Source organism: Camellia sinensis, chromosome 8, assembly GCF_055761805.1.
Source record: "Camellia sinensis isolate YWXY chromosome 8, ASM5576180v1, whole genome shotgun sequence".
NCBI lineage: Eukaryota > Viridiplantae > Streptophyta > Magnoliopsida > Ericales > Theaceae > Camellia > Camellia sinensis.
Window position 1 is genome coordinate 151836912 of NC_138968.1, and position 23915 is coordinate 151860826.

The window sequence follows — 23915 nt, forward strand, 5'->3', positions numbered from 1 at the left end:
AGTACCAAGTGAATATTGGAGGGTTGCATCTTTCTAAACTTAAATCTTAAGATATTGTATTTTTAAATTGGATATAGGTAAAGGGAACACGAACACGTTTATATATATTACATATTATATAATATTCTTAAATAAAAATGTAATTTATATCATTCATTTATATTAGAAGTTAGAAATGTCTTTTACTAATAAATATGAGTTTCTTGTTCTCCTTTTATTTCCTCAATCAATAAGAGATTAATTACAATGGTGAGAAAAATTATATTAACTTAAAACAATTATAATCTAATAACACATTACTATAAAGCCAATAATTACCAAGCTTAGTAATTCATCATAAAAAAACCAACAACCACCACCAAGCCTAACACAATCATGGGGATGAAAAAAAAAATAATCATCATCAAGATCAATAAAATAAAATAAAAAATACAATTTTCATAATGATGAAAAATAATCAACATTTGCCTTTAGCAAGAATTGACCATCTAACCTCCCAAATAGAAATATATAAGAGTAGTCAATTGAACTAACTCCAAGATAGAAGCACCTTTTTCTTCAAACATTATACAAAATTAGATAATTCAAATATCTAAATTAGATATAATATTAAATGCATATCTCACACTCTTACTTTTATCATATTCGATAGATACAAGTGTATTGCAAAAGTGAAAGAGTTCATATTAAAAAAAAAAAAAAATGGAAGAATTCATATGACACAAATCTCTATCCACTTCCATTTATTGAATTATATATAAGAATATCATGAACATAGAAGCATAATTTAATTGCTGTCAATTTAAAAATATAAATGATTAAGAATACATTAACATAAAAATAACAAAGAGTTTAAAAACTGAAGATTCTGGCCCGTGCTTCCATCCATATTATGGTAACTAATAATAAATATGAGAGCCCACAGATGTGGAATAATTGTTAGACCATTCGATTACCTAGGTTAGGTAAGCATGTGCACCTAACATATGTGGCACAATACACCCAGATTTAATTACAATGTTTGGATTTTTAATTGCACCTAGGGCTAGCCCACAGATTTAATTACAATGCTTGGATTTTTAATTACACCTAGGGTTAGCCCACAGATTTAATTACAATGCTTGGATTTTTAACTTCTAAAATTAGGGAGGTAAGAAAAATCGATTAAATTGATTGAATCGGATTAAACTAGTCATATTTGGTTGGTTTTTTAATACGAATCGGTCTGTTCGGTTTTGAAAATTAATTTTTTTTTTATTTTCGGTTCGATGGTGGTTTTGATATACTATACACCGATTTGCACCGAAACAAATCGAATATATTTACATATAATATATATTAAATATATAATGAATATTTTAACTCTATTTGATAGACTTGTGGTTTAGACTTATGAGATGATAGTTTTAAGTTTTGGTTATGTTTTGATGTCAAGACTTTGGTTTTTAGATTATATTTTTTTTTCTAATTCTAATTCAGTAAAAGCTTCAAGCCTTAGTATTTATAAATTTTTTTGTTTGTTTTTTTATGAATGGTTGGTTAGATATGGTCAAAATTGTGTACAAATGGCTAATTTAATATTTTTATATAAATTATTTATTATACTACAAATTTAAGAAATAACTCAATTTTAAAACTACTTAAACCGATTAAACCGCATTAAGCCGAACCATTTGAATCGGTGTGGTTTGGTGCGGTTTGATAAAAAAATTCAGTCTGTATTGGTTTTCAATGTAATAAAACTGACATTATCGGTTCGGTGCAAAATTGCACCTAAATACCGACCATCCCGAACCGATTACATCCCTATCTAAAACTGATTTTTTTAGTAAACAAAAAGGAAAAAAAAATTTAAATTTCATCAACAAATTCCAGATTCAAAAATAATTTAGTCGTGAACATTGATCCTCAACCCCACAAAAAATTAAAAAAATTAAAAAAAAAATGATTGCCACGATTGATAACACAATAATATTGAAGATTTAGGACCCTCTATATTAGTGTGTATATATATTTTTTATGGACTCTTTATGGTGGATCAGTTTTCCTTTGGTTATTCTGAGCTATTTAAAGAGGCAACTCTTTGATTTGAGGCTTTCTTACCCTACTTTTGATGAGGTTTTAATAATGAATTGATGACGAGGCTCCTACATTAGATGGATGGGCTATTTGGAAATTTTTGTAGCTGAAATGTCAACGACTAATTACAATACTTACAGACGAGGAAAAAGACTAGAAACTAGGGCTGAGTAAGGAATCCGTGAAATCCGTAATCCGATCCAGTCCAGTCCAATCCGATAGGTTTGGATTGGTTTTTTGAATCCGTGGTTCGGTTCCGGATTGAATAATTAAAAATCCGTAGTTCACGGATTGGTTCCGGATTGAATCCCACGGTTCCGGATTGGAACCGATCCGGACCGTATACAAATAGTCTATATTTTTATTATACATTCTCCCCCATAGTATCTTTTCTTATTCTATGTAAAATCTAAACTCAAACCTAAAATCGTATAATATCTTCTTTTATTACTTTTGTTTGTTAGTTTTAAGTTTTAATTTGCAATGGTCTAAATACTTATGGTGAAACCAGTTTTCTTATGGTTGTTTAAATTCTAGAACAGTATGTCGTTATTATAGAAAAACATGTTGCTATTATGGAACTAATATAGCGCTATGTTTATATTTTTATGAAATTCAAGTGTTATATATATATTTTTGTTATTTAATTATGTGAATCCGTGGTCCTAAACCGATCCAATCCGTATTTAAATGGATTGGTTCGGATTGGTTCCATGATTTAAACGGATTGGATTGGTTCCAATTTTTTAGGAACCGTAAATAACGGATTGGTCCTGGTTTTATTCCAATCCGGTCCAATCCGGACCATGCTCACCCCTACTAGAAACAAACAAATAGATGTTTTTTTTTTTAATTTTAATTTTAATTTTTTTTGAATAATAAAGAACAAACAATTGATGTGGCCAGAAAGAAACACCAACATGTTTTCAATAATGTACTGACAATGAAAGTTCAACTAAAAAAGATAAAGACTATCTTACTAGGTATAGCCCTATATGGTGTTTTTGTGTTTTGAAAAATGTTTGGGAGCACTAAAAATGGAGCATTAAAAGGGGCACTAATGATGTGGTAGTAGGCCCAGCCCACTTTCTATGCCTTGTTCTTTTTTTTTTTACCATTCTCAATGCATTAGTACTATTAATAATATATTTTTTAATGATCTAAATCATTGTTGTTGTGTTTTATATAATATATATTATGGTAAATTTAATATTTTCACTTTCTCAAGCTCATAATAGGGTTTCAGTCAGGGCCAACCTCCTTTCCCTACAATGAATAATGTTCTCAAGACCTGAAAAGAAAAAAAAAAAAAGGGAAGAAATTAATCAATTAAATGTATTGGGTGGAGTAGATGATGTGAAAATGACATTTTCTTTTATGTTGCTAAATAATATCAAGCTTGGCCTTTGATTTGAGTGGAAACCAATCCCAAGCTTAAGTAGTTTGGTTCATGTCAAGACCCAAACCCGCCTTTATAGGTTTAGCGTCATGACCGGTCAGTAATCATAGATTACTTACGGCATCCATTGGAACAAATCAAATTGATATAAATTATGAGGCTTAGTGGAAGCAAATTAAATATAGAAGAAGTCCATCGAGCTATGCATGAATGAAGAGTTCACATTAGCACTGTACATCCATTCCAAAGATAAGTGCATATATTTATATACATAAATACTCAAAAGAAGAAGTTCAGCCACAATCCAAACTTATCAACATGTACAAATTAAAACCCCTATTACCAAAATTTAACCAAGGTTCAAAACAAAAAAGGGGTTTAGACTTCGCTTGGCTCTTCGCGAGACCAAGTTGGCCCCTTCACGAGAGCTTCACAAAAGGCTGACCACGAGGTGACTCCGAGGCAACCTCTATCCTTGATGTTCAACTTGCTCACCTACATATACATACATAAATGGTGAGCTAGTTCCCAATAAGCAATTACAGAATAAAGAGGTTATATGAATGAAGTTCCACAGCAATACAACTATCAATTAAATTAGCCATCATGTCAATCTTTCGCGACGAACAAAACCATTGATCAATAGCATATTCTATACAACTCCAATTTCAATTCAATTCTCAATGTTCCGTGTTATCCCAAGAACAATTCTCATTCAATGACAAATTACGTGGTACATCCAATAAAGTAACAATGTATCAATAGCAATGAGACCTCAAGGGTCAATTAATATATCATATTCAATTATCCAATGGGCCATGGTTTTGTTTTTCTTGGGCAAGGGCCAATTGGCCATGGTATTATATCCCCCAAGCAAGGGCCTATTGAACAATGGGCTATGGTATTAATTTCCCTTAGGCAAGGGCCTCACTAAACGATGCCACGAGTTTACTTTCAAAAATGAACCTCATTCATTAGTAACAAATAGTACTTCAGTAAACTAATCAATCAATCATATATCGATTTGATAACAATAATATTTTTGAAAATAAATATTACTTGAACATATCTTTATAAAGTTATTACTCACAGTGGTTTATGTTGTCACTAAGCCTCGGACGTTTACCTAAACAAAACACATAACAAAAATACAATTGAGACACCAACTCATTTTAATTCAATTCTCTTTATGTGTTATTAGCTTATTCCATGATTATAAGTCCAAATGGTACCTAAGAACACTAGGAGTGGCATGAGGATGCAAATATGCACTTAAAAAGTTGGTAAAATTTTGCTGAAAACAGGGTCTTCGCTCGAGCGCAACTTCCTATGCTCGAGCGGCAGCTCAAAAACAAAGGTGGTCGCTCGAGCGTAACTTCTGTCGCTCTAGCGGTTTGCAAAAGTATTGGTTACATGAAATTCCTGATTGACAGTCGCTCGAGCAGAAGACTGAGAAAAAAGGTCCTCGTTCAAGCGCCACTTTGGTCACTCAAGCAGCTTGTAAAATTTTATAAAACTTCTAGAAGCTCAATTTTCATGCTCGAGTGAAATTTTTCTCACTTGAGCGAATAGTATGAATTCTGAAATTTCCAAAACTATGTTTGAGTTTCAAGGTTGATATTCAAAGCCTCAAAACTTGTGTTTTTGGAACAAAAACTTGGAAAATCATTACGTAACATGAATATACTTCCAATTTAAAACCATTTGCTCAAAATCATGCTTCAATTGTCCAAGTTCAAGCTTGAATTTCCAAGTTGAAACCATGCATGTTATGGATTGAGCCTCGTTTATGTTAAAACACCACTAGGTGATATGAAATGCATGAATTCATGGATGATCTTCAAGCTCATGCTTCCTAAGCTTCATGCATGTATGAATTTCAAGAAATCTTAGCTCAAAATGAAAGATCAAGCATGCATGTGCATAATTCAACTCAAATTCATCATATCCATTGTAATTCATGCTCAACTTATTCAAATTCAAACAAATGATCCCATAACTCTACGAACTTAGTTTCTAATGACTTGATTCCAAGAATTTGGCTTGAGTTTCATACCTAATGTGTGAATTCAAGTGTTGGACTAGCTCAATTCACCAAAACTCTAGCTATTCACTTTAATCTCCTCTTTCTCTCTCTAAATGTTGAACTCTCCTTCATTCTCTCTCAATTCTCAGCCAAGTGTGTATATATGAGCTCATAAGCTTATTTAGAGCTATTTATAAGGTGTGATTAAGGTCAACTAATTAGGCTTAATTCTAATTAATTCAATCAATTTATTCTAATTATTTTGATCCAAATCAATTTGCAATTAAAGTTACCATAAAATTCTAAATATTCTAATTAGTCTATTGGGCTAGTCAATTTCAGTTTCTAAAGTCATCTAAGCTCTCAATTTCTATATCTAAGTTGTCAATTTGAACAGATATTCCATGTAATGACAGATAATCACAAAATTAAGCATATAATCGCATAAATAACACATAATCATGCAATCAGACTTAGTAAACTAGCATTATACACTAGTTCGGAGGTCGGGGTCGTCACAGTCTCTCCTCCTTAGAAAGTTTGGTCCTCCAAACTTAAGTTACCTTAAGATGGAAACAAATGTGGATACCGTTGCCGCATCTCTTCCTCCTTTTCCCAAGTGGCCTCTTTCCTATAATGTTCCTTCCACTCTACTTTCACCATAGGTATAGTTTTGTTTCTCAATTGTTTCACTTGCCGATCAATAATTTGCACAGGCCATTCTTCATACATCATATTCTCATCTAGAGCAATCCGGTGGTGGTCAATCACATGGAACGGGTCTCTAAAATTCCCAGGAAGCATAGATACATGGAAAACATTATGCACTTGTTCTATTCCTGGTGGCAAGGCAATACGATATGCAACAGGACCCAACTTTTCAAGGACCTGAAATGGTCCAATATAGTGAGGAGTTAGTTTTCTCTTTTTGCCAAATCTTACCTGCTCCTTCTTTGGTGTCACCTTGATGAATACATGATCTCCTGCCTCGTATTCTAAGTCCCTTCTTCGCTGATCCGCATAATTTTTCTGTCGGCTTTGTGCAGTTTTGAGCCTTTGTTGAATGATTTTAATCTTTTTGGTTGTCTCTTACACAAGTTTAGTCCCATAAATAGCCTTATCACAAACCTCTGTCCAATAAACTAGCGATCTACCTTTTCTGCCATATAGTGCCTCATATGGTGCCATATCGATACTCGTGTGAAAACTGTTATTATAAGCAAATTCGGCCAATGGCAAATAAGTTTCCTAACTGCCTTGAAAATCCAATACGCACATACGAAGCATGTTTTCTAAGGTTTGAATAGTCCTTTTGGTTTGCCCATCGGTCTGTGGATGAAATGCTGTACTAAATCTCGATTATGTTCCCATTGCATCCTGTAGACTATGCCAAAATCTAGAGACAAATTTAGGATCCCTATCTGATATAATAGACACTAAACTCCATGATAATCTCATCAATGTAGATAGTAGCAAGTCTATATGAAGTAAATAATGTCTTTACAGCAAAAAAGTGAGCAGATTTAGTCAATCTATCAACTATGACCCAAATAGAGTCCATACCTCTAGGTGTCCGAGGTAGGCCAACATCAAAGTCCATGGTGATATGTTCCCATTTCCACTTCGGAATAGGGAGAGACTGAAGTAAACCTGCTGGCTTCTGATGCTCTGCTTTTACTTACTGGCATTGTAAGAGTTAAAGTCGACAATTTCCCTTTTTATGTTAGGCCACCAATACACTAACTTCAAGTCTTGGTACGTTTTAGTGTTTCCTGGATGCATAGAAAACATTAACTTGTGAGTCTCCTCCAAAATTTTCCTTTTTAAATCTGCATAATTCGGAACACACAATCTCCCTTCATATTTCAACACGGAGTTTTCAATTATGAATCCTGGTTTAGGCTTGGTGTCAAGTTCATCACAAATCTTCTTCAAGAACTCATCATTTATTTGTTTCTGCTTAATTTCCTAGATAATAGCAAGCTCGGCAGACATTGCGGCTATCAAGCCATCTTGTTCAAAAGGCACCACTTCAATTTTGAGTTTTTTGAACTCCAGTAGCAGCTCTCTTTGATCTGTGAGTAAACAAGCAAGATTCCCCACACTCTTTCTGCTAAGCGCATCTGCCACAATATTGGCTTTGCTTGGGTGATAGTGAATTTGCAAATCATAATCTTTGATTAATTCAAGCCATCGCCTTTGACATATGTTCAACTCCTTCTGTGTGAAAAAGTATTTCAAACTCTTATGATCTGTATACACTTCACATTTGACACCATACAAATAGTGACACCATATCTTTAATGCAAACACCACTGCAGTAAGTTCCAAATCATGTTTAGGGTAGTTCTTTTCATGTGGCCTCAATTGTCGATAGGCATATGCAACCTCCTTGCTATTCTGCATTAAAACACAACCCAAGCCCTTATAAAATGCATCAATAAAGATCATAAAACCTTCGGTACCTAAGGGAATAGTAAGAATGAGAGCTGTAGTCAGTCTTGTCTTCAACTCTTGAAAGGCTATTTCCCTCTGATTCGTCTACACAAATGGTTCCCTATTTCGAGTCAACTGAGTCAATGGTACAACAACTTTTCAAAAGTCTCTATCAAATCTTCGGTAATACCCTGCCAATCCCATAAAACTACGAAGTTTTGATATATTAGTCGGAATAGGCCAATTAATGATTGCTTCAATTTTATGAGGATCAACAGATATGCCATCTTTATTAATGATATGCTCCAAAAATGCAATTTCATCAAGCCAAAATTTACACCTTTTGAATTTCTCATACAATTGTTTTTCTCTAAGTGTTTGAAGAGTTACTCTCAGATGTTGTTCATGTTCATCCTTACTCTTAGAATAAATTAAGACGTCATCAATAAATACAACAACAAAGTCGTCTAGGAAGGGTTTGAAAATTCTATTCATTAAGTCCATAAATGTTGCAGGTGCATTTGTAACACCAAAAGGCATAGCTAAAAATTCATAATGCCCATACCTGGTCCGAAAAGCGGTCTTTTCAATGTTCTCAGTCTTAACCTTCAGTTGATGATACTTCGATCTCAAGTCAATTTTTAAGAATATTTGTGCCCCTTGCAACTGATCAAACTGGTCGCCAATACGTGGCAATGGATATTTATTCTTCACTGTTACCTTATTGAGTTCCTTGTAATCAATACATAGCCGGAGGGTCCCATCTTTCTTTTTTACAAAAAGAACCGGCGCTCTCCATGGTGATGTACTCGGTTTGATAAACCCCTTATCAAGTAATTCTTGCAACTGAGTTTTCAATTCTTTTATTTCAATAGTAGACATGTGGTGGGGAGTTTTAGAAATTGGTTGAGTTCCCAGTATTACATCAATTATAAATTCAATCTCTCTATCAACAAGTTGGCCGGGTAATTCATCTGGAAACATATCAGGAAAATCTTTTACCACTGGTATGTTTTCTAGAGTAATGTCTATAGTTGGTTTAGTTATTACACTACACAAATACCCTTGACAACCCTTATTTATTAGTTTTTGGGCTTTCATGGCAGATATGAGGTACGGTGGTGGAACTATCCATTTTCTCTCAAAATAAAATTCATCTTGTCCGAGAGGTCAGGATATTACTCGTTTCAAGGCACAATCAATAGTTGCATAGTATTTAGCTAGCCAATCTATACCCAAAATAACATCAAAATGTCTTATGTCTAAAGGTATTAAATCAGCATACAAAACAGCATTCCCGAGAAATAATTCACATGCAATGAATACAGTTGAACATAGCATGGATCCTCCCGTAGGTGATGCAACACATAGTATATAGTTCAATGTTTCCATAGGTTTATTCAGAGTTTCAGCAAAAACCATAGAAACAAATGAATGTGTAGACTCTGAGTCTATTAAAACATAAGCAGGTTTACCACAAATGGAGATTGTACTTGACACTACTGCCTTAGTATTTCGAGTATCCCCCAGAATCAGTGCAAAGACTTTTCCCTGCCTCTGTTCATTTCTTGTGGTAGACGGTGTTGTAGTTGGTCTTGTTGTAGGAACTGATCCAATCGAGTTCGTGGCATCTTGGTTACTATTCTGACGCGACTGTGTGCAATCTTTCGCCATATACCCTATCTTTCCACACTGGTAGCAAGCCCCCGTAGTGTGATAGCAAACACCTCGGTGCTTTTTTTTCCACAAATGGTACAAGTAAGTACTGAGTTGCCATTTTGGGTTAACCCTGAATTGCTGGAATTCCCAGACTTCAACTTCTTATTTGTTGATGGTGTCCTCTCATTAAAATTCTGCCTCCTGCCATTCCATTTGAAGTTCTGTTTACGATTGGCCACATTTCTTAATGCTATTAGCGCCCTATCAAACACATCCATGTATGTCGGCAATTTGAGCACGTTGATTTTATCCAAAATTGGATCACGCAAACCTCTCTCAAATTGTCTAGCCTTTTTATAATCTGTACTTACCATGTGAGGTGCAAATTGAGCTAATTCTGTAAACTGAGCCTCATATTCAGCAATTGACTTATTTCTTTGGTTGAGTTCCATGAATTCAGCTGTCTTTCTGTCCCATACACATTGGGGAAAATATTTCTCGTAGAAGATTTCCAGAAAAAGAGCCCAAGTAACATCCTTATTATCATCCTGAACCAACATTCACCAACGCCTTGTATCATCTTCCAATATGAATGTAGCTAGTTGTACCTTTTGGGCTTTGGTACATGGAAACACTTCAAACAATTTTTCAATTTCTAAGACCCAAGTTTCGGTCTTCAATGGTTCAATTCCACCATGAAACACTGATAGCTTCATCTTCTTAAATTCTCTAGTCAAAGTAGTAGTGCAAGTCTCCGGCTGACACCCTGGAGCTGGAGGTGGGGGTAGTGGTTGTTGTTGTTGTTGCCACTGCTGTTGTTGCCTTATGGCTTCAGCCATGTCTTGCATTATTTGCTCTATTCTATCCAATCTTGAGAAGGTTACCTCCTCTAGCTTATCCCCCCCCTTGTCCTTACCATTTTCTATATAAAACTTGTATTATGATAAACACAACAAATAAAATATGTCCAGATGTACATATTCGAAACATATAATCATACAATTTATCTCACTCTAATATTTAATTACACATGAATGAAATCCTGAAGTCTCTTCTAGACTTTCTATAGCTCAATGGACAAGTGAGTGAGATATAACTCGTGCTCTGATACCATTCTGTCAAGACCCAAACTCGTCCCTATGGGTTTAGCGTCATGACCAGCCAATAATCATAGATTACTTACGACCTTCATCGGAACAAATCAAATTGATATAAATTATGTGGCTTAGCAGAATCAAATTAAATATAGAAGAAGTCCATCGAGCTGTGCATAAATGAAGAGTTCACATTAACACTATACATCAATTCCAAAGAGAAGTGCATATATTTATATACATAAATATTCAAAAGAAGAAGTTCAGCCACAATCCAAACTTATCAACATGTACAAATTAAAACCCCTATTACCAAAATTTAACCAAGGTTCAAAATAAAAAGGGGTTTAGACTTCGCTTGACTCTTTGCGAGACCAAGTTGGCCCCTTCACGGGAGCTCCACAAAAGGCTGACTACGGGGTGACTCCGAGGCGATCTCTATCCTTGATGTTCAACTTGCTCACCTACATATATATACATAAATAGTGAGCTAGTGCCCAATGAGCAATAGCAGAATAAAGAGGTTATACGAATGAAGTTCCACCCTAGTACAAATACCAATTAAATTAGCCATCATGTGAATCCTTTGCGATGAACAAAACCATTGATCAATAGCATATTCTATACAACTCCGATTTCAATTCAATTCTCAATGTTCCGTGTTATCCCTATAACAATTCTCATTCAATGACAAATTACGTGGTACATCCAATAGAGTAACAATGTATCAATAGCAATGGGACCTCAAGGGTCAATTAATATATCATATTCAATTATCCAATGGGCCACGGTTTTGTTTCCATCGAGCGAGGGCCAATGGACCATTGTATTATATCCCCAAGGCAAGTGCCTACTGAACAATGAGCCATGGTATTAACTTCTCCCAAGCAAGGGCCTATTTAGCAATGGGCCATGGTATTAATTTCCCCCAGGCAAGAGCCTATTTAACAGTGGGCCATGGTATTAATTTCCCCCAAGCAAGGGCCTCACTAAAGGATGCCACGAGTTTACTTTCAAAAATGAACCTCATTCATTAGCAACAAATAGTACTTCAGTAAACCAATCAATCAATCATATATCGATTTCGATTACAATAACATTTTTGAAAATAAATATTACTTGAACATATCTTTATAAAGTTATTACTCACAGTAGTTTATGTTGTCACTAAGCCTCAGGTGTCCATCTAAACAAACACATAACAGAAATACAATTGAGGCACCAACTCATTTTAATTCAATTCTCTTTATGTGTTACTAGCTTATTCCATGATTATATAAGTCCAAATGGTGCCTAAGAACACTAGGAGTGGCATAAGGATGTAAATATGCACTTAAAAGAGTTGGTAAAATTTTGCTGAAAACAAGGTCTTCGATCGAGCGGTCTGCAAAAGTACTGGTTGCATGAAATTCCCGCTTGACGGTCGCTTGAGCGGAAGACTGAGAAAAAGGGTCCTCGCTCGAGCACCACTTTGGTCGCTCGAGCGGCTTGTAAAATTTTATAAAACTTCTGGAAGCTCGATTTTCATGCTCAAGCTCGATTTTTCTCGCTCGAGCGAACAATACGAATTCTGGAATTTTCAGAACTGTGTTTGAGTTTCAGGTTGATATTCAAAGCCTCAAAACTTGTGTTTTTTGTACAAAAACTTGGAAAATCATTACATAACATGAATATACTTCCAATTTAAAACCATTTGCTCAAAATCATGCTTCAATTGTCCAAGTTCAAGCTTAAATTTCCAAGTTGAAACCATGCATGTTATGGATTAAGCCTCGTTTATGTTAAAACACCACTAAGTGATATGAAATGCATGAATTCATGGATGATCTTCAAGCTCATGCCTCCTAAGCTTCATGTATGTATGAATTTCAAGAAATCTTAGCTCAAAATGAAAGATCAAGCATGCATGTGCAGAATTCAACTCAAATTCATCACATCCATGGTAATTCATGCTCAACTTATTCAAATTCAAACAAATGATCCCATAACTCTATGAACTTAGTTTCTAAATGACTTGATTCCAAGAATTTGGCTTGAGTTTCATACCTAATGTGTGAATTCAAGTGTTGGACTAGCTCAATTCACCAAAACTCTAGCAATTCACTTCAATCTCCTCTTTCTCTCTCTAAATGTTGAACTCTCCCTCATTCTCTCTCAATTCTCAGCCAAGTGTGTATATATGAGCTCATAAGCTTATTTAGAGCTATTTATATGGTGTGATTAAGTTAGCCTAATCACATGATGTGATTAAGGTAAACTAATTAGGCTTAATTCTAAATAATTCAATCAGTTTATTCTAATTATATTGATCCAAATCAATTTTCAATTAAAGTTACAATAAAATTCTAAATATTCTAATTAGCCTATTGGGCTAGTCAATTTCAGTTTCTGAAGTCATCTAAGCTCTCAATTTCTGTATCTAAGTTGTCAATTCGAACAGATATTCTATGTAATCACAGATAATCGCAAAATTAAGCATGTAATCGCATAAATAACACATAATCATGCAATTAGACTTTGTAAACTATCATTATACACTAGTTTGGAGGTTGGGGTCTGTTAGGGAAAATATGATTTCCCACAAATAAATCAATCAATGGGAATAAAAACTAATGCGGAAAAATTAAATCAAAAGTAACACAAGAATTTTACGTGGTTCTCTCAATGTGAGGTACGTCTACGGGATCGAAATCTGATTTCACTATCAACCAAATAAGTTTCCAAACGATTACAAACGAGACACGAATGGTCTCACAAAATCACCTTTAGGTGAATTCCAAATAATCACAAATAAATAAGAGAAAAGACTTCACAAAATAGATGAATCAAAATCTTCAAAACCAAAGTTGAAGAAGACCTAAAAAAATAACCCAAATAAGCCAAATTCAAACCAGCCACGAACGGAGTAATTTTCAAAGCTTGAACAAATCACTCCACCAAACTTAAATACCACCAAGTTGATTGATCAACTCAAGCATTATCTCACTGACCAAAAATTATTCGGTTGCCGCTAGATATGCCGAGAAAAGACAAAACAATATTTATATATGGTTAATTCTAGAGTTTGTTTTATCAAAACCCTAGCTGTAATCAAATTAGATTGGGTCTCCACAAATTAGATATAATATATAAAAATATATTATACTTAAACCAAACCAAATGAAAATTCTTTAAGAAACTAATTGGGTTCCAAACTCTACTAAGGATATATACCCAACACGGTCATCACAGTTCTTGTAGAAGGATGATTGCATGGTGCTTAATGAGTAAAGTTTGGGACCAAATTGAAAAATCAGAGAACTCTAGAAGTTGGCATTGAATTTCTAGTTGAGCTTTTAATCCCAAGTAACTCAATATGCTCCACATATAGTATTCTACTTACAGTCAACAAATATGGCCTTATTGAAACTTCTGCTACGCGGCAATATTCTGTTGCCTTTCTTGATTCAGTGCCTTCATTCACTATAATAATGCAAACCTGTAATACAAAAAATTGTGTTCCTAATGATGAAAATGGAAGAGTGTGAAAAAATAATAATAATAATAATGATAATGAATGAGCTTGAAAATATTCTTGAAAAACAAAAAATGTAACTTGCAATATTCATATCCTTGGATATCAACTGTGCAACTATAAAACAAAAGAAGTTCTATTTTACTAAACATTCTCCATATCTGGGCAGATTTAGATCCTAAACTGACGTCAGAGATAGCTTTGTTGTTCTACTAAAAATCTTTTGGAAAGACTGTCTACTGTTGGGATTGAAAGAGTTCTGAATTGCTAACATTTACTATTTCATCACAGATCATATAAAAGCAGTCCAAGTAAGGTTGTAAAACATCCAATCTACCTCACAGATGTCACTTGAGATCATGAAAAATTAGATATTGCATGGATGAGGAAAGCAAGTAAGATGCTGTGTTTGGTTGGAGGATTTGGAGAAGGATTTGGAAAGAGAAATAGAAAAGGTAGGTGAAATGTGAATAAAATATATCTATATTTCACCTAATTTCACACACCTTTTCCCTTTCCCTTTCCAAATCCCTCCTCAAATCCCCCAACCAAACACAACATAAAAGATTCGAAATTCACCTCTCACCAGAATAAAAATCTTCGGAAAGATTACTTGAGTAACAATGGCTTCTCTAATCTCATACCCCATTCTCGTCTGATTGAATAAAGTGTTCTGCACTCTTCTTGGCTGCTCCAAAGATGAACGTCAGGGCTGCATGCTCACTATGTTTAATGTCATTAGCAATACAAAAGGGTAAATTGTAAAAGAAAAGAAAAAAATTGTAACCCATTTGATTTGGCACAAAACAGAGATGCAAGTAAGAAACTTTAAAAGAACACTTTGGAATTGAACTTATCTAAAGTTAAGCTGTGTTGCATCCACAAAAGACTAAACACAACTTGATGCATTTGCAAAATTACAAACATAACTAATTCATTTTTTATTTTTATTATTATTTTTTGTGTAATTCAATTTTTATTAAAAAACAAAGAAAACTAATTCAAATTATATTCAAACTCACTCCAATCAACCAACAAAACCAAATCAAGAAATTTTACATATCTTGTGAAAATTACTATAATCCTCTGTTTTACTGAATGCTCACCTGAACAAAGGCAGACACTTGTATTAAGATCAACTGAACTAATGTCTTTTCTTTTTTTTTTCTTTTTTTTTTATTTATAAAATTTTGTCTTGTCTCTACATATGCAAAACCATCTACTTCTCAAAAAGGTATAAAGAGAGGTGCCCCTCTTAATGTCCAACAGTTTCCCAACTGTCAAACAGAGTGTTGTTTTGAAAAATATGTTAAAAATTATTATTTTTTGACTTTTAATGATGTAAAACCCTAATCCTTCGCCGATTTGGAAACGGTGATTGAGACCTCCATCAATTCACTTTTTTTTTTTTTTTTTTTTTTTTTTTTACTTACGAATAAAATAAATAAATTGATATATTTTTCAAAAATATTCACTGTCTTCAATATTTCAAGTTGTTTATTCAGAAGAAATATATATAAAAAAATCTACGTATAAGCTTATTTTTTTATGAAAAATGCTTGGAAACACTAAAAAAAGAGAATTAGGAGAGCACTAATGACGTGGTAATAGACCCCGCCCACTTTTTATGTTTTTTTTTTCATTTTTAATACATTAGTACTATTAATGATGTATTTTTTAGTGATCTGAATCATTGTTTTTTTTTATTATATTTGCTTACGTCCCGACACAATTAATAAATCTTCCAAGTATTTATTATAATGAAGATGTTATTATATATCTTCGGTTGGCAATTGAGTAAGAAATGAAATTATGTATAATAATTGAGACATTCTATGCTCGTAATTATGATTTTTATGATATTTAGTTATGAATTTTGAAATATTAGTTATGATTTATGATTTAAGATCTCTAGTTTTGTACTTTATGTGATATTTAGTCATTATTTTTTTTTTCTCATTGTTGACTCTATAGAATTGAATTATGACATTTGTGATAATCAATATTACAAATATAATAACTTGCATATGGTATGACACCGGTGTGTATCATAACATTATTCATAGGGGCATTTTTTCATAAATTCTTTTTCACTTACTTAGAGCAATTTCAGTCACACTTTTTACTTTTCACTAGTTAAAGTATAAAAAAAGTACACTCTTTATTTTACTTAATTACTTTAGTTATTGTGTTCTCCAATCACACTCTTTATTTTAGCTAATTATTTAAACTAACTTAATTAATTTTTAAAATAAAAAAATACTAATGGTTGATATTTTACTAATATAAATTTGCAATAATAATACATTTGCCCATACAAACATACAAAACCTGTAGAATGAGGAGAAAAAAATACAAAATACAAAATACAAACTAAGTTATTCCGTAATTCATCAAACAGAATTGAAAGAACATATCAAATTGCTACATACACACACACACACATATATATAATATATAAAATCCCAAAATCCCAAATCCAAGATATAAATATACAAAAATCTAAAATATATACATACATAATTGTTTAGAAAGCCTCTAGGGCTCTTCAATTGTAACCACAAAAAAAATAGGATGGTAAAATAACTAGCCCAATAGCTAGCTTATTGGAGCTCAAAATTAGACTTACATTGGCTAAAATGCCTAACAAGCCTTGTTTAACTATCCCCTTGGAGATGCTCTTCGGTTCAATTTATTCCACATTATTTTTTTAGGTTCTAATGAGTATTACGGGTGACATAGTTGTCAAAATACCCTTAATAATATTCACATTTATAGTGTAAATGTTCCGTGATGTGAATGTTCACATCATTAATATGAATATTTATATTGTCAAATAGGAATGTTCACATCACTAAATTGTTAACCGTTTAAAAAATATTTGTAAGAGTAAAAATGTCTAAAAAATACCTTAAATATAATAATTAGAATTTGGTAGATCAAATATCTAAATAATAGAATTTATTAGAATATAAGAATATTTTATGAACTAATTGAGATACAAATATTTGAAAAATGGTTTTCTAATAAATTTCTCTTATCCATGTGATTATTATTATTATTATTATTATTATTATTATTTTATTTTGTAATTTTATTTACTTTGGGCTATGAGTTGTTTATGGTTAGAAGGCCTCCTTCAATTTGAAATCTATGAAGAATAGATGGGCTGCCTAAATATACCAATTTATAGATCAGTGATGTTAGGGATTAGAAAACTTTCTCAAAAAAATATTCAAAAATGCATTGAAAATTCATTTCAAGCGTCGGTTCATTATATAAGAAATAAATGTAAACTATTCAATCAGTTTTTATATATTAAGACCTTTTGTATTGTGGACCAACACAATTTGAATTCTGGGTGATATTCTGAAGTTTTTTTTTTTTTTTTTTGGGGGGGGGGGGGGCATGTACTTCTTTTCAATAAATTTGTTTGATTTTTATAATAAATTTATATACATATAATTAAATTATTAAAAAAAATCAATCAGTATGTTTGGTTTTAGTTTTTTGAATTTAATTTTTTTAAAAATGAGTTTTTTGTTTTTCGTATTTTTTTTGTTTTTAGTGAATATTTTTTAAATTTTAAGTAATTTTTTTTACTTTTTTAGATGTACTTTACTTAGATATATCTAAATAGTAAAATATTTGTAAAAAAATATTTTAAAAAATTAATAAATACAAAAAAATACTAAAATGTACTAAATTTTTGTATTTTTTTTTTGTATTTTTTGGTATTTAGTGCATTTTTAAAGATTTTTTTCACAAATATTATACTTTTCAAGTGTGTTTATGTTAGGCGTGTCTAAAAATTAAAAAAAAAATTGTTTAAAATATTAAAAAAATTCATTAAAAATATTAAAATACAAAAAATAAAAAAATAAAATTTTTTGAAAATTGTTTTCTGAAAACTGGAACCAAACAAGCTGAATAATTTCACAGGCAGAGAATCAATCATTAAAGTAGCAAAATATACCTACCAAATTCTAGGAGGATTTGGGGTGATTGTTGTGCTGAGGGCATAATAGTCATTGTTGTGCAGTCAAATGGGTTCATTTCAAGGTTCATTTTGATAATTCAAATCATTCACATTTTAGAGTATATCGAACAGAACATACCTGTAAAAAATTAAATTATCAGATATCGTTAATCCTTTCATCTACTCATATTTATATTTATAAAAATAAATAATTATTATGATTTAAAGTATTTAAATGAATAACCATCACAGATTATTTCACTAAATTACTTAGTTATGTGCATGTAGACTTTTGCACAAAATTATTTAAAGTGTATACCCATCTCAAGTGAAAATAATAGCAAATAATGACATGTCTAATGGGTTCATCATAGTGACATGCAAATTCTTAATATTTTTTTGATAATTTAATTGTGCATTTAAACTTATTTTTATATAACAAAATAACATGTATGTATATTTTTAATATTTTTTTGATAATTTAATTGCATATGTAAATTTATTTTTATATAACAAAAGGACAAAAAAAAAGATATATACTTTTGGTTGTTTTGGGCCTTTGACTAATAGTTAAATTTTGATTTTTAACTTATTTTGGATCAAATCATCTTTTTACATGTTTTTTTCAAAAACAAAAAAATCAAAAAAATAACTTTTAACCAATTTCCTAAAATAAACTTTTTTTGTGTGGGGTTTATGAAATCAAGCCTAAAATCATAAGTTTCATAACTTTTCCTTTCATATTAATATTTAAAAAGAATAATGCCATGTCATGCTTTCATGCACCCTCCGTTTGAAAGTTTCATTGCATGTGTTCAAGCCTCCTTCGTATTCTTTGGTTTGAAATGTATTAATAAGTGTATTTTTTGACTTTTTATAAAAAGATATGTAAAAAAGTAGAGAAGAAATGTTGATTGATGTGACCCACAAAAGATAAAAAGATGAACTAAAATAGGTTATGCCAACATCTTTTTCTTCTCCTCCCACAAGGTGCACGTGACCTTGCTTAATCTTCTTCTAAAATCAATTATACTTTTTTTCAAATAAATAAATACAAATTAGATCAATTTTCCTTTCACTAAATGACTACGGCAAAGGATCCTCTGTCTCCAAATAACTCTGTCTCCCTATTTCAAATCACTCACAACTATTGGATGTCTTGAGATTTTCACATTTTAAGATTCTCATATGATTTAATGAATGTGAGTGATTTGGGACAGAGGGATATGATTATTTAGGGACAGAGAATCCTTGCTGAATGATTACAATCTTGCCAAAAAAGTTACTACAATCTTGGATTGCTTAAATTTCTTTGTCTACTTTCCTTTCTTCTCCTTTTCGTGGTCTCTGCTTCAACTTGAATCAACTACAAAAGCTTTTGATCTCTCTCTCTCTCTCATATGCATAACATGACATGCGTGTTATATTCTAAAACTTCCTTATGCCTTAAAAAACGCAGTCACTTTAGAAAGTTGACTAGAAATTTTTAATCTATTTGTAGTATTAGAGTGTGGTGCTTTCCACAAACTATATATGTTCTCTTTTCTTCTTATTTGGGTTTAAAAGATTTAGAGCCAGCTACAATATGGAATTGGTATAATCTCTGATACATGGTAACTTCAACAAATGAAAAGAAAGTACTATTAGAGTAGTAAAAAGTTCACATTGTTATACATTGTATGTTGTACCAAATTTAGCATAAGATTTAATGAATTATACCTTCACAAACTTTTTTTCTCCCAAAATTACTTATTTTGATATTAAGAAAGTAAATAATAAAAATATATAATTTGTTTGTGTAGCATTTTTTTAAAATTATTTTTAATGTAAATAAATTACACTTTTACCCATAAATTTTAGTCCTTAAACTATTACTTGTTTCTCAGTTTGATCCAATTTACAATGATTGTCAAGATTATTTGACACAAAATGCCACATTGCACAAGACAATCCAAAACCTACTCAAACTCGATCCATGCCCAAGTAATATACATTGGGTTTCAACTATAGGGATCTGGGTAGGGAAGGAAGATGTAGAGGTTAGAGGTAGAGGAGTTTAAAATGAAGGAAATGGGGAGATTGACGAGGGATGGGGCAAACCGGTTGGGTTGTGGGTTTTGGCTTTGTGAGTCGGGTTTGGGTTGGATTGGATTTAGTTAGCTTTGGGTTTTGATTTCTTAGTTTTTAAATATCAAAATTATTGTAACAGAAGTTGACAATTGAATTTGGATTAAAGTGTAACACGAGATTAATATAATTAAAAAATGAAAGTGAGACAGAAAATCTTTTGTTTAGGGACCCAAAATGATATAAAATAAAATAAAAAAAACCCTATTCTTTAGAGGTGAAACTGTAATTTACCTTAAAATTAATATTACAATATTGAAAAATAGAAGGGAAAAAAAAAAAAGCAAAAGGAGACGAAAGTGACCAGAATGGGCGCTTGGACACAATTCCCATGCATCTTCAACCTTGTTATCTCCGCCACTACAAGTTCTCTCTCTCTCTCTCTCTCTCTCTCCCTTAATATATGCGTAATGCGTGTGTATATAGAAAGAGGGAGAGAGAAGCAAGAGCAGTTTGAAGGTCCTTTTTGGATGAGAAGCAACACAAAAGCTGTGATATATAACACATACATAGTATATAACAAAAGAGAGAGAAAGAGCACCATTTCTTTCTTTCTTGTGACCCATTTCGACTTGCCTACTAGAGAGAGAGAGAGAGAGATGAAGGGGGGAACAATGAAGGGACACAGTAGCAGTAGTAGTGGGAACAGAGGGAGGCAATACATGTTGATACTGCTTTTGGCATTTGGGGCTGCAATATTTGGAGTGATGCTTCTTCACAAGCTTCGTGAGAGGCGTATTTTCAGCCTCCTCCTCAAACAGCAAGACCGTGACCTCTACTCTCTTCACCTCCTCTTGCAGGTCCTCTCTCTCTCTCTCTCTCTCTCTCTCTCTCTCTCTCATGGTTGTATTGCATTATATGTATTTTATAATCAGGGCTATTTTCTTAGTTTTAACACTTCCGGGGAAACTACCTATCTATATATTCTGAGTTCAGACTAATCTACTTTGCATACTCCAATGCAAGATTACAATCATATCAATAGTTGTAATTTTATTTTTTTTTTTTTTAAAAAATTTAAACTAATAATGAGACGAAATAGCTTTCACTGCAACTACCATGCTTGTCCTCATGGGATGTTTGTAACTTACAATTACAGTAATGCAAATGAATCACAAAAGATGCTGCTTTTATAGGGTTCGAGCCATAAACTCGGATGTCTCAAGTTTTGCCTTCTTTAAAAATTTGTGTAAAATTTTTTATTTTTCCAAGTGGTCTAGTCTAAAAGGATCTAAGGATCTAAAGAAATGAAATAAAATAAGAAATTGAACCTTTTCTTTTCTTTTCTTTTTTAATATTTTGGATACAGACTAAATTTTTTAAATCCCTATCATAAACTGGATTTTGGGTGATGCAATTTTCAACTACCAAGTTCTACGGAAACTTGTTCAACTGCTAGATCATTTGCTCTTTTTGTATTTCTGTTTGATGTGCTGAAAATGCAAGTGCAAATTTTAAAATCAATAACACATTACAACAGATAAATTCCTCATTATAGGTTTGAATAAATAAAAAAAGTTCACAATGTGATTCCAATTGATAACTTCAAAAAATTTAACTCCCTTACAAGCACAAATCCAATTTTCTCATTGAAAGTGTTTGGTTGCCTAGAAAATCCATATTATCCAAAACAAAAGAAAATAAGTAAGACCTCTACTTCACATGTTATAATATAATTCACATCAAAATGGAAATGATTACCATCTACGTTCACTTACCCGGTCCCAAACCAATTATATATTTCAATAAACAGCATTCAAGTTGTATATTTCGAAACCAAGTCCTGTGATTTGTAATCTCTAGAAGTTAGAAAAAACATGTTAATATAATCTTCATCTTTTTTTCTGGTGCAGAAGGAAAGAGACTATAACATTGAAGCAAAAAAGAAAACTGAAGAGATGAAAGCACAGATATACTCGCTCGACAGTAGGATACTTGAGATGCAGTCTACAATTTCTTCCCTAAAAGATGAACAAAGAAACATGGAGTCATCACTCGAAGAGAAGCAGAACGAGATCAAGTTGCTGCAAGAAAAAGAGATAGAAACAGGCAAAGAAGATCCTCAAGTAATAGCTCTAACAGAAACGTTGAAGCAGAAGGAAGCTGAAATTGAGGGTTTAAAGCACCGTCTTGAATATCCTATCAAAGTCTGGTCAGTCAGTACAGATGACCCATCGAATCCTGCTGTAAATTTAACAGAAACAGCAAGTATGACGTGGAGGGGCAAAAATGAAGAAGGTGGGATGAAAGAAGTAAGTGGGGGTTTCCATGAATCAACCAGATATAGAGCTTTTGAAAATTCCAATAGAGGTGTTGATGAAAGCCTAAATGAATACACCGTTTATAGAGATGGTGATGGTTCAACAAGACACGAAGATAGAAGAGAAGATAGTGTGGGATTCGCTGATACAGGGGAGACAACTGGTGAACATTCACAGAAGTTGGAGAATTCTGAAAAGAGTGCCAATGAGGATTCTCGAGATGGTCTTGGCATTAAAGAAGAAACAAAAAATGCTAATGTAACCGAGGCAATTGTTAGCCATGGTGATGTGTTGAAAACTAAAAGTGAAGATGGTGATACTGAAGTGATGGATGGTAAAGAACATGGACTAGCTCAGATTGAGGAGAGGGAAAACCTTGATTCACAAGGTGGTGAAAATCAGCAACTCGGGATGAATTCTAGAGGTGGAATAAAGATGGAAATGCCAGATGACTTGCAGGCTGGTGCAGGTTATAGAGCGAGGGGAAAACATGGTTATGCGAGTAAGCCGAAGGAGAAGAGATGGAGAATACTTGCTAGAAAAAGGAGGAATGACGGCAGCATGAATGCCGAGAATGAAGAAGATGTAAGCAAGCGAAGTAGGCGGTTTCATAAAGATGCATTGCAAAACGAAAGATACAAGACACTTAGAGATAATGAACTGCAGAAATTGGACAGACACCGAGGTAATCATAGCTGGAAGAATGTCGGAATTAATTCCCTGAAACCTCAGAATTCCGAAGATGTGGAAAATGAGAGTGGCAATGGCCGGAATACTGACACAAATCAACAAATTGAGAATGAGCAGGAGATGGTTGTTCCAGATGACGTGCGAACAAACAGAACTGTTGACAGTGAGGCCAATGAAAATCAACAAATTGAGAAAGCACAGGAGGTGGTTGTTCCAGATGACATGCGAACGAACAAAACTGTTGACAGTGAGGCCAATGAGACTGCAGGTGATGCCAGTGAGAAGAAATCAGATGAACTCGGGCAATCGGAGGAACATGCTGGTGGTGTCAAACAAGTAGAGACAAGGGATGGTGATAGAGTACATCAAAATTCTGAAAAAGTGAAAGTTGCAGAAACTCAAGAAGCAGAGACAGATTTGAGGAAATCCAGACCCAAGTTGGAAGAAAATAGAGAGGAGAGTGGGGGAGAAACAGATGAGACTGAGTTTTAGCTAACATAAAGAAATCTTAGAAGTGCTTTGCCTAGTGTAAGAGTTGTAAGAAAACCTGCATGTTTGTTACTAGAGCAGTTTACTAGTTTATTTTGCTCATCGTGTTCAAAACAATTCTCTATCGCTCTCTCTCTCAAAAAATGAAAAGCAAATACCTTG

General features: G+C 32.9%; 2 protein-coding genes and 1 long non-coding RNA gene across 3 annotated transcripts; 1 reads left to right on the forward strand and 2 right to left on the reverse strand.

The window, feature by feature from the left end:
• Window positions 1–6068: 6068 nt before the first annotated feature.
• On the reverse strand, window positions 6069–6692 carry LOC114314235 (uncharacterized). Its single transcript, XM_028260690.2, has 2 exons — window positions 6633–6692; window positions 6069–6392 (listed from the first exon to the last, which is right to left on the reverse strand). Exons 1-2 carry the CDS (start codon window positions 6690–6692, stop codon window positions 6069–6071), a joined length of 384 nt encoding a protein of 127 aa, XP_028116491.2.
• Window positions 6693–10904: 4212 nt separating this feature from the next.
• Window positions 10905–15322, reverse strand: LOC114314204 (uncharacterized). Its single transcript, XR_003647409.2, has 3 exons — window positions 14787–15322; window positions 14076–14171; window positions 10905–11157 (listed from the first exon to the last, which is right to left on the reverse strand). It is a non-coding gene; the product is annotated as an uncharacterized LOC114314204 (long non-coding RNA).
• A 5206-nt stretch (window positions 15323–20528) lies between these two features.
• On the forward strand, window positions 20529–23867 carry LOC114314234 (uncharacterized). Its single transcript, XM_028260689.2, has 2 exons — window positions 20529–21113; window positions 22167–23867. The coding sequence occupies exons 1-2, from the start codon at window positions 20622–20624 to the stop codon at window positions 23754–23756; spliced, it is 2082 nt and encodes a 693-aa protein (XP_028116490.2). The 5' UTR covers window positions 20529–20621; the 3' UTR covers window positions 23757–23867.
• The last annotated feature ends 48 nt before the right edge of the window (window positions 23868–23915 follow it).

What these genes read in the sequence shown, in the direction of transcription:
- LOC114314234 (XM_028260689.2), top strand. Translation starts at nt 20,622, where the DNA reads ATGGGCGCTTGGACACAATTCCCATGCATCTTCAACCTTGTTATCTCC. An exon ending in CTCTTCACCTCCTCTTGCAG is followed by an intron (nt 21,114 to 22,166) that starts GTCCTCTCTCTC and finishes TTTCTGGTGCAG; the next exon opens with AAGGAAAGAGACTATAACAT.
- LOC114314235 (XM_028260690.2), bottom strand. Translation starts at nt 6,692, where the DNA reads ATGGCACCATATGAGGCACTATATGGCAGAAAAGGTAGATCGCTAGTT. An exon ending in CGCTAGTTTATTGGACAGAG is followed by an intron (nt 6,393 to 6,632) that starts GTTTGTGATAAG and finishes GGACCATTTCAG; the next exon opens with GTCCTTGAAAAGTTGGGTCC.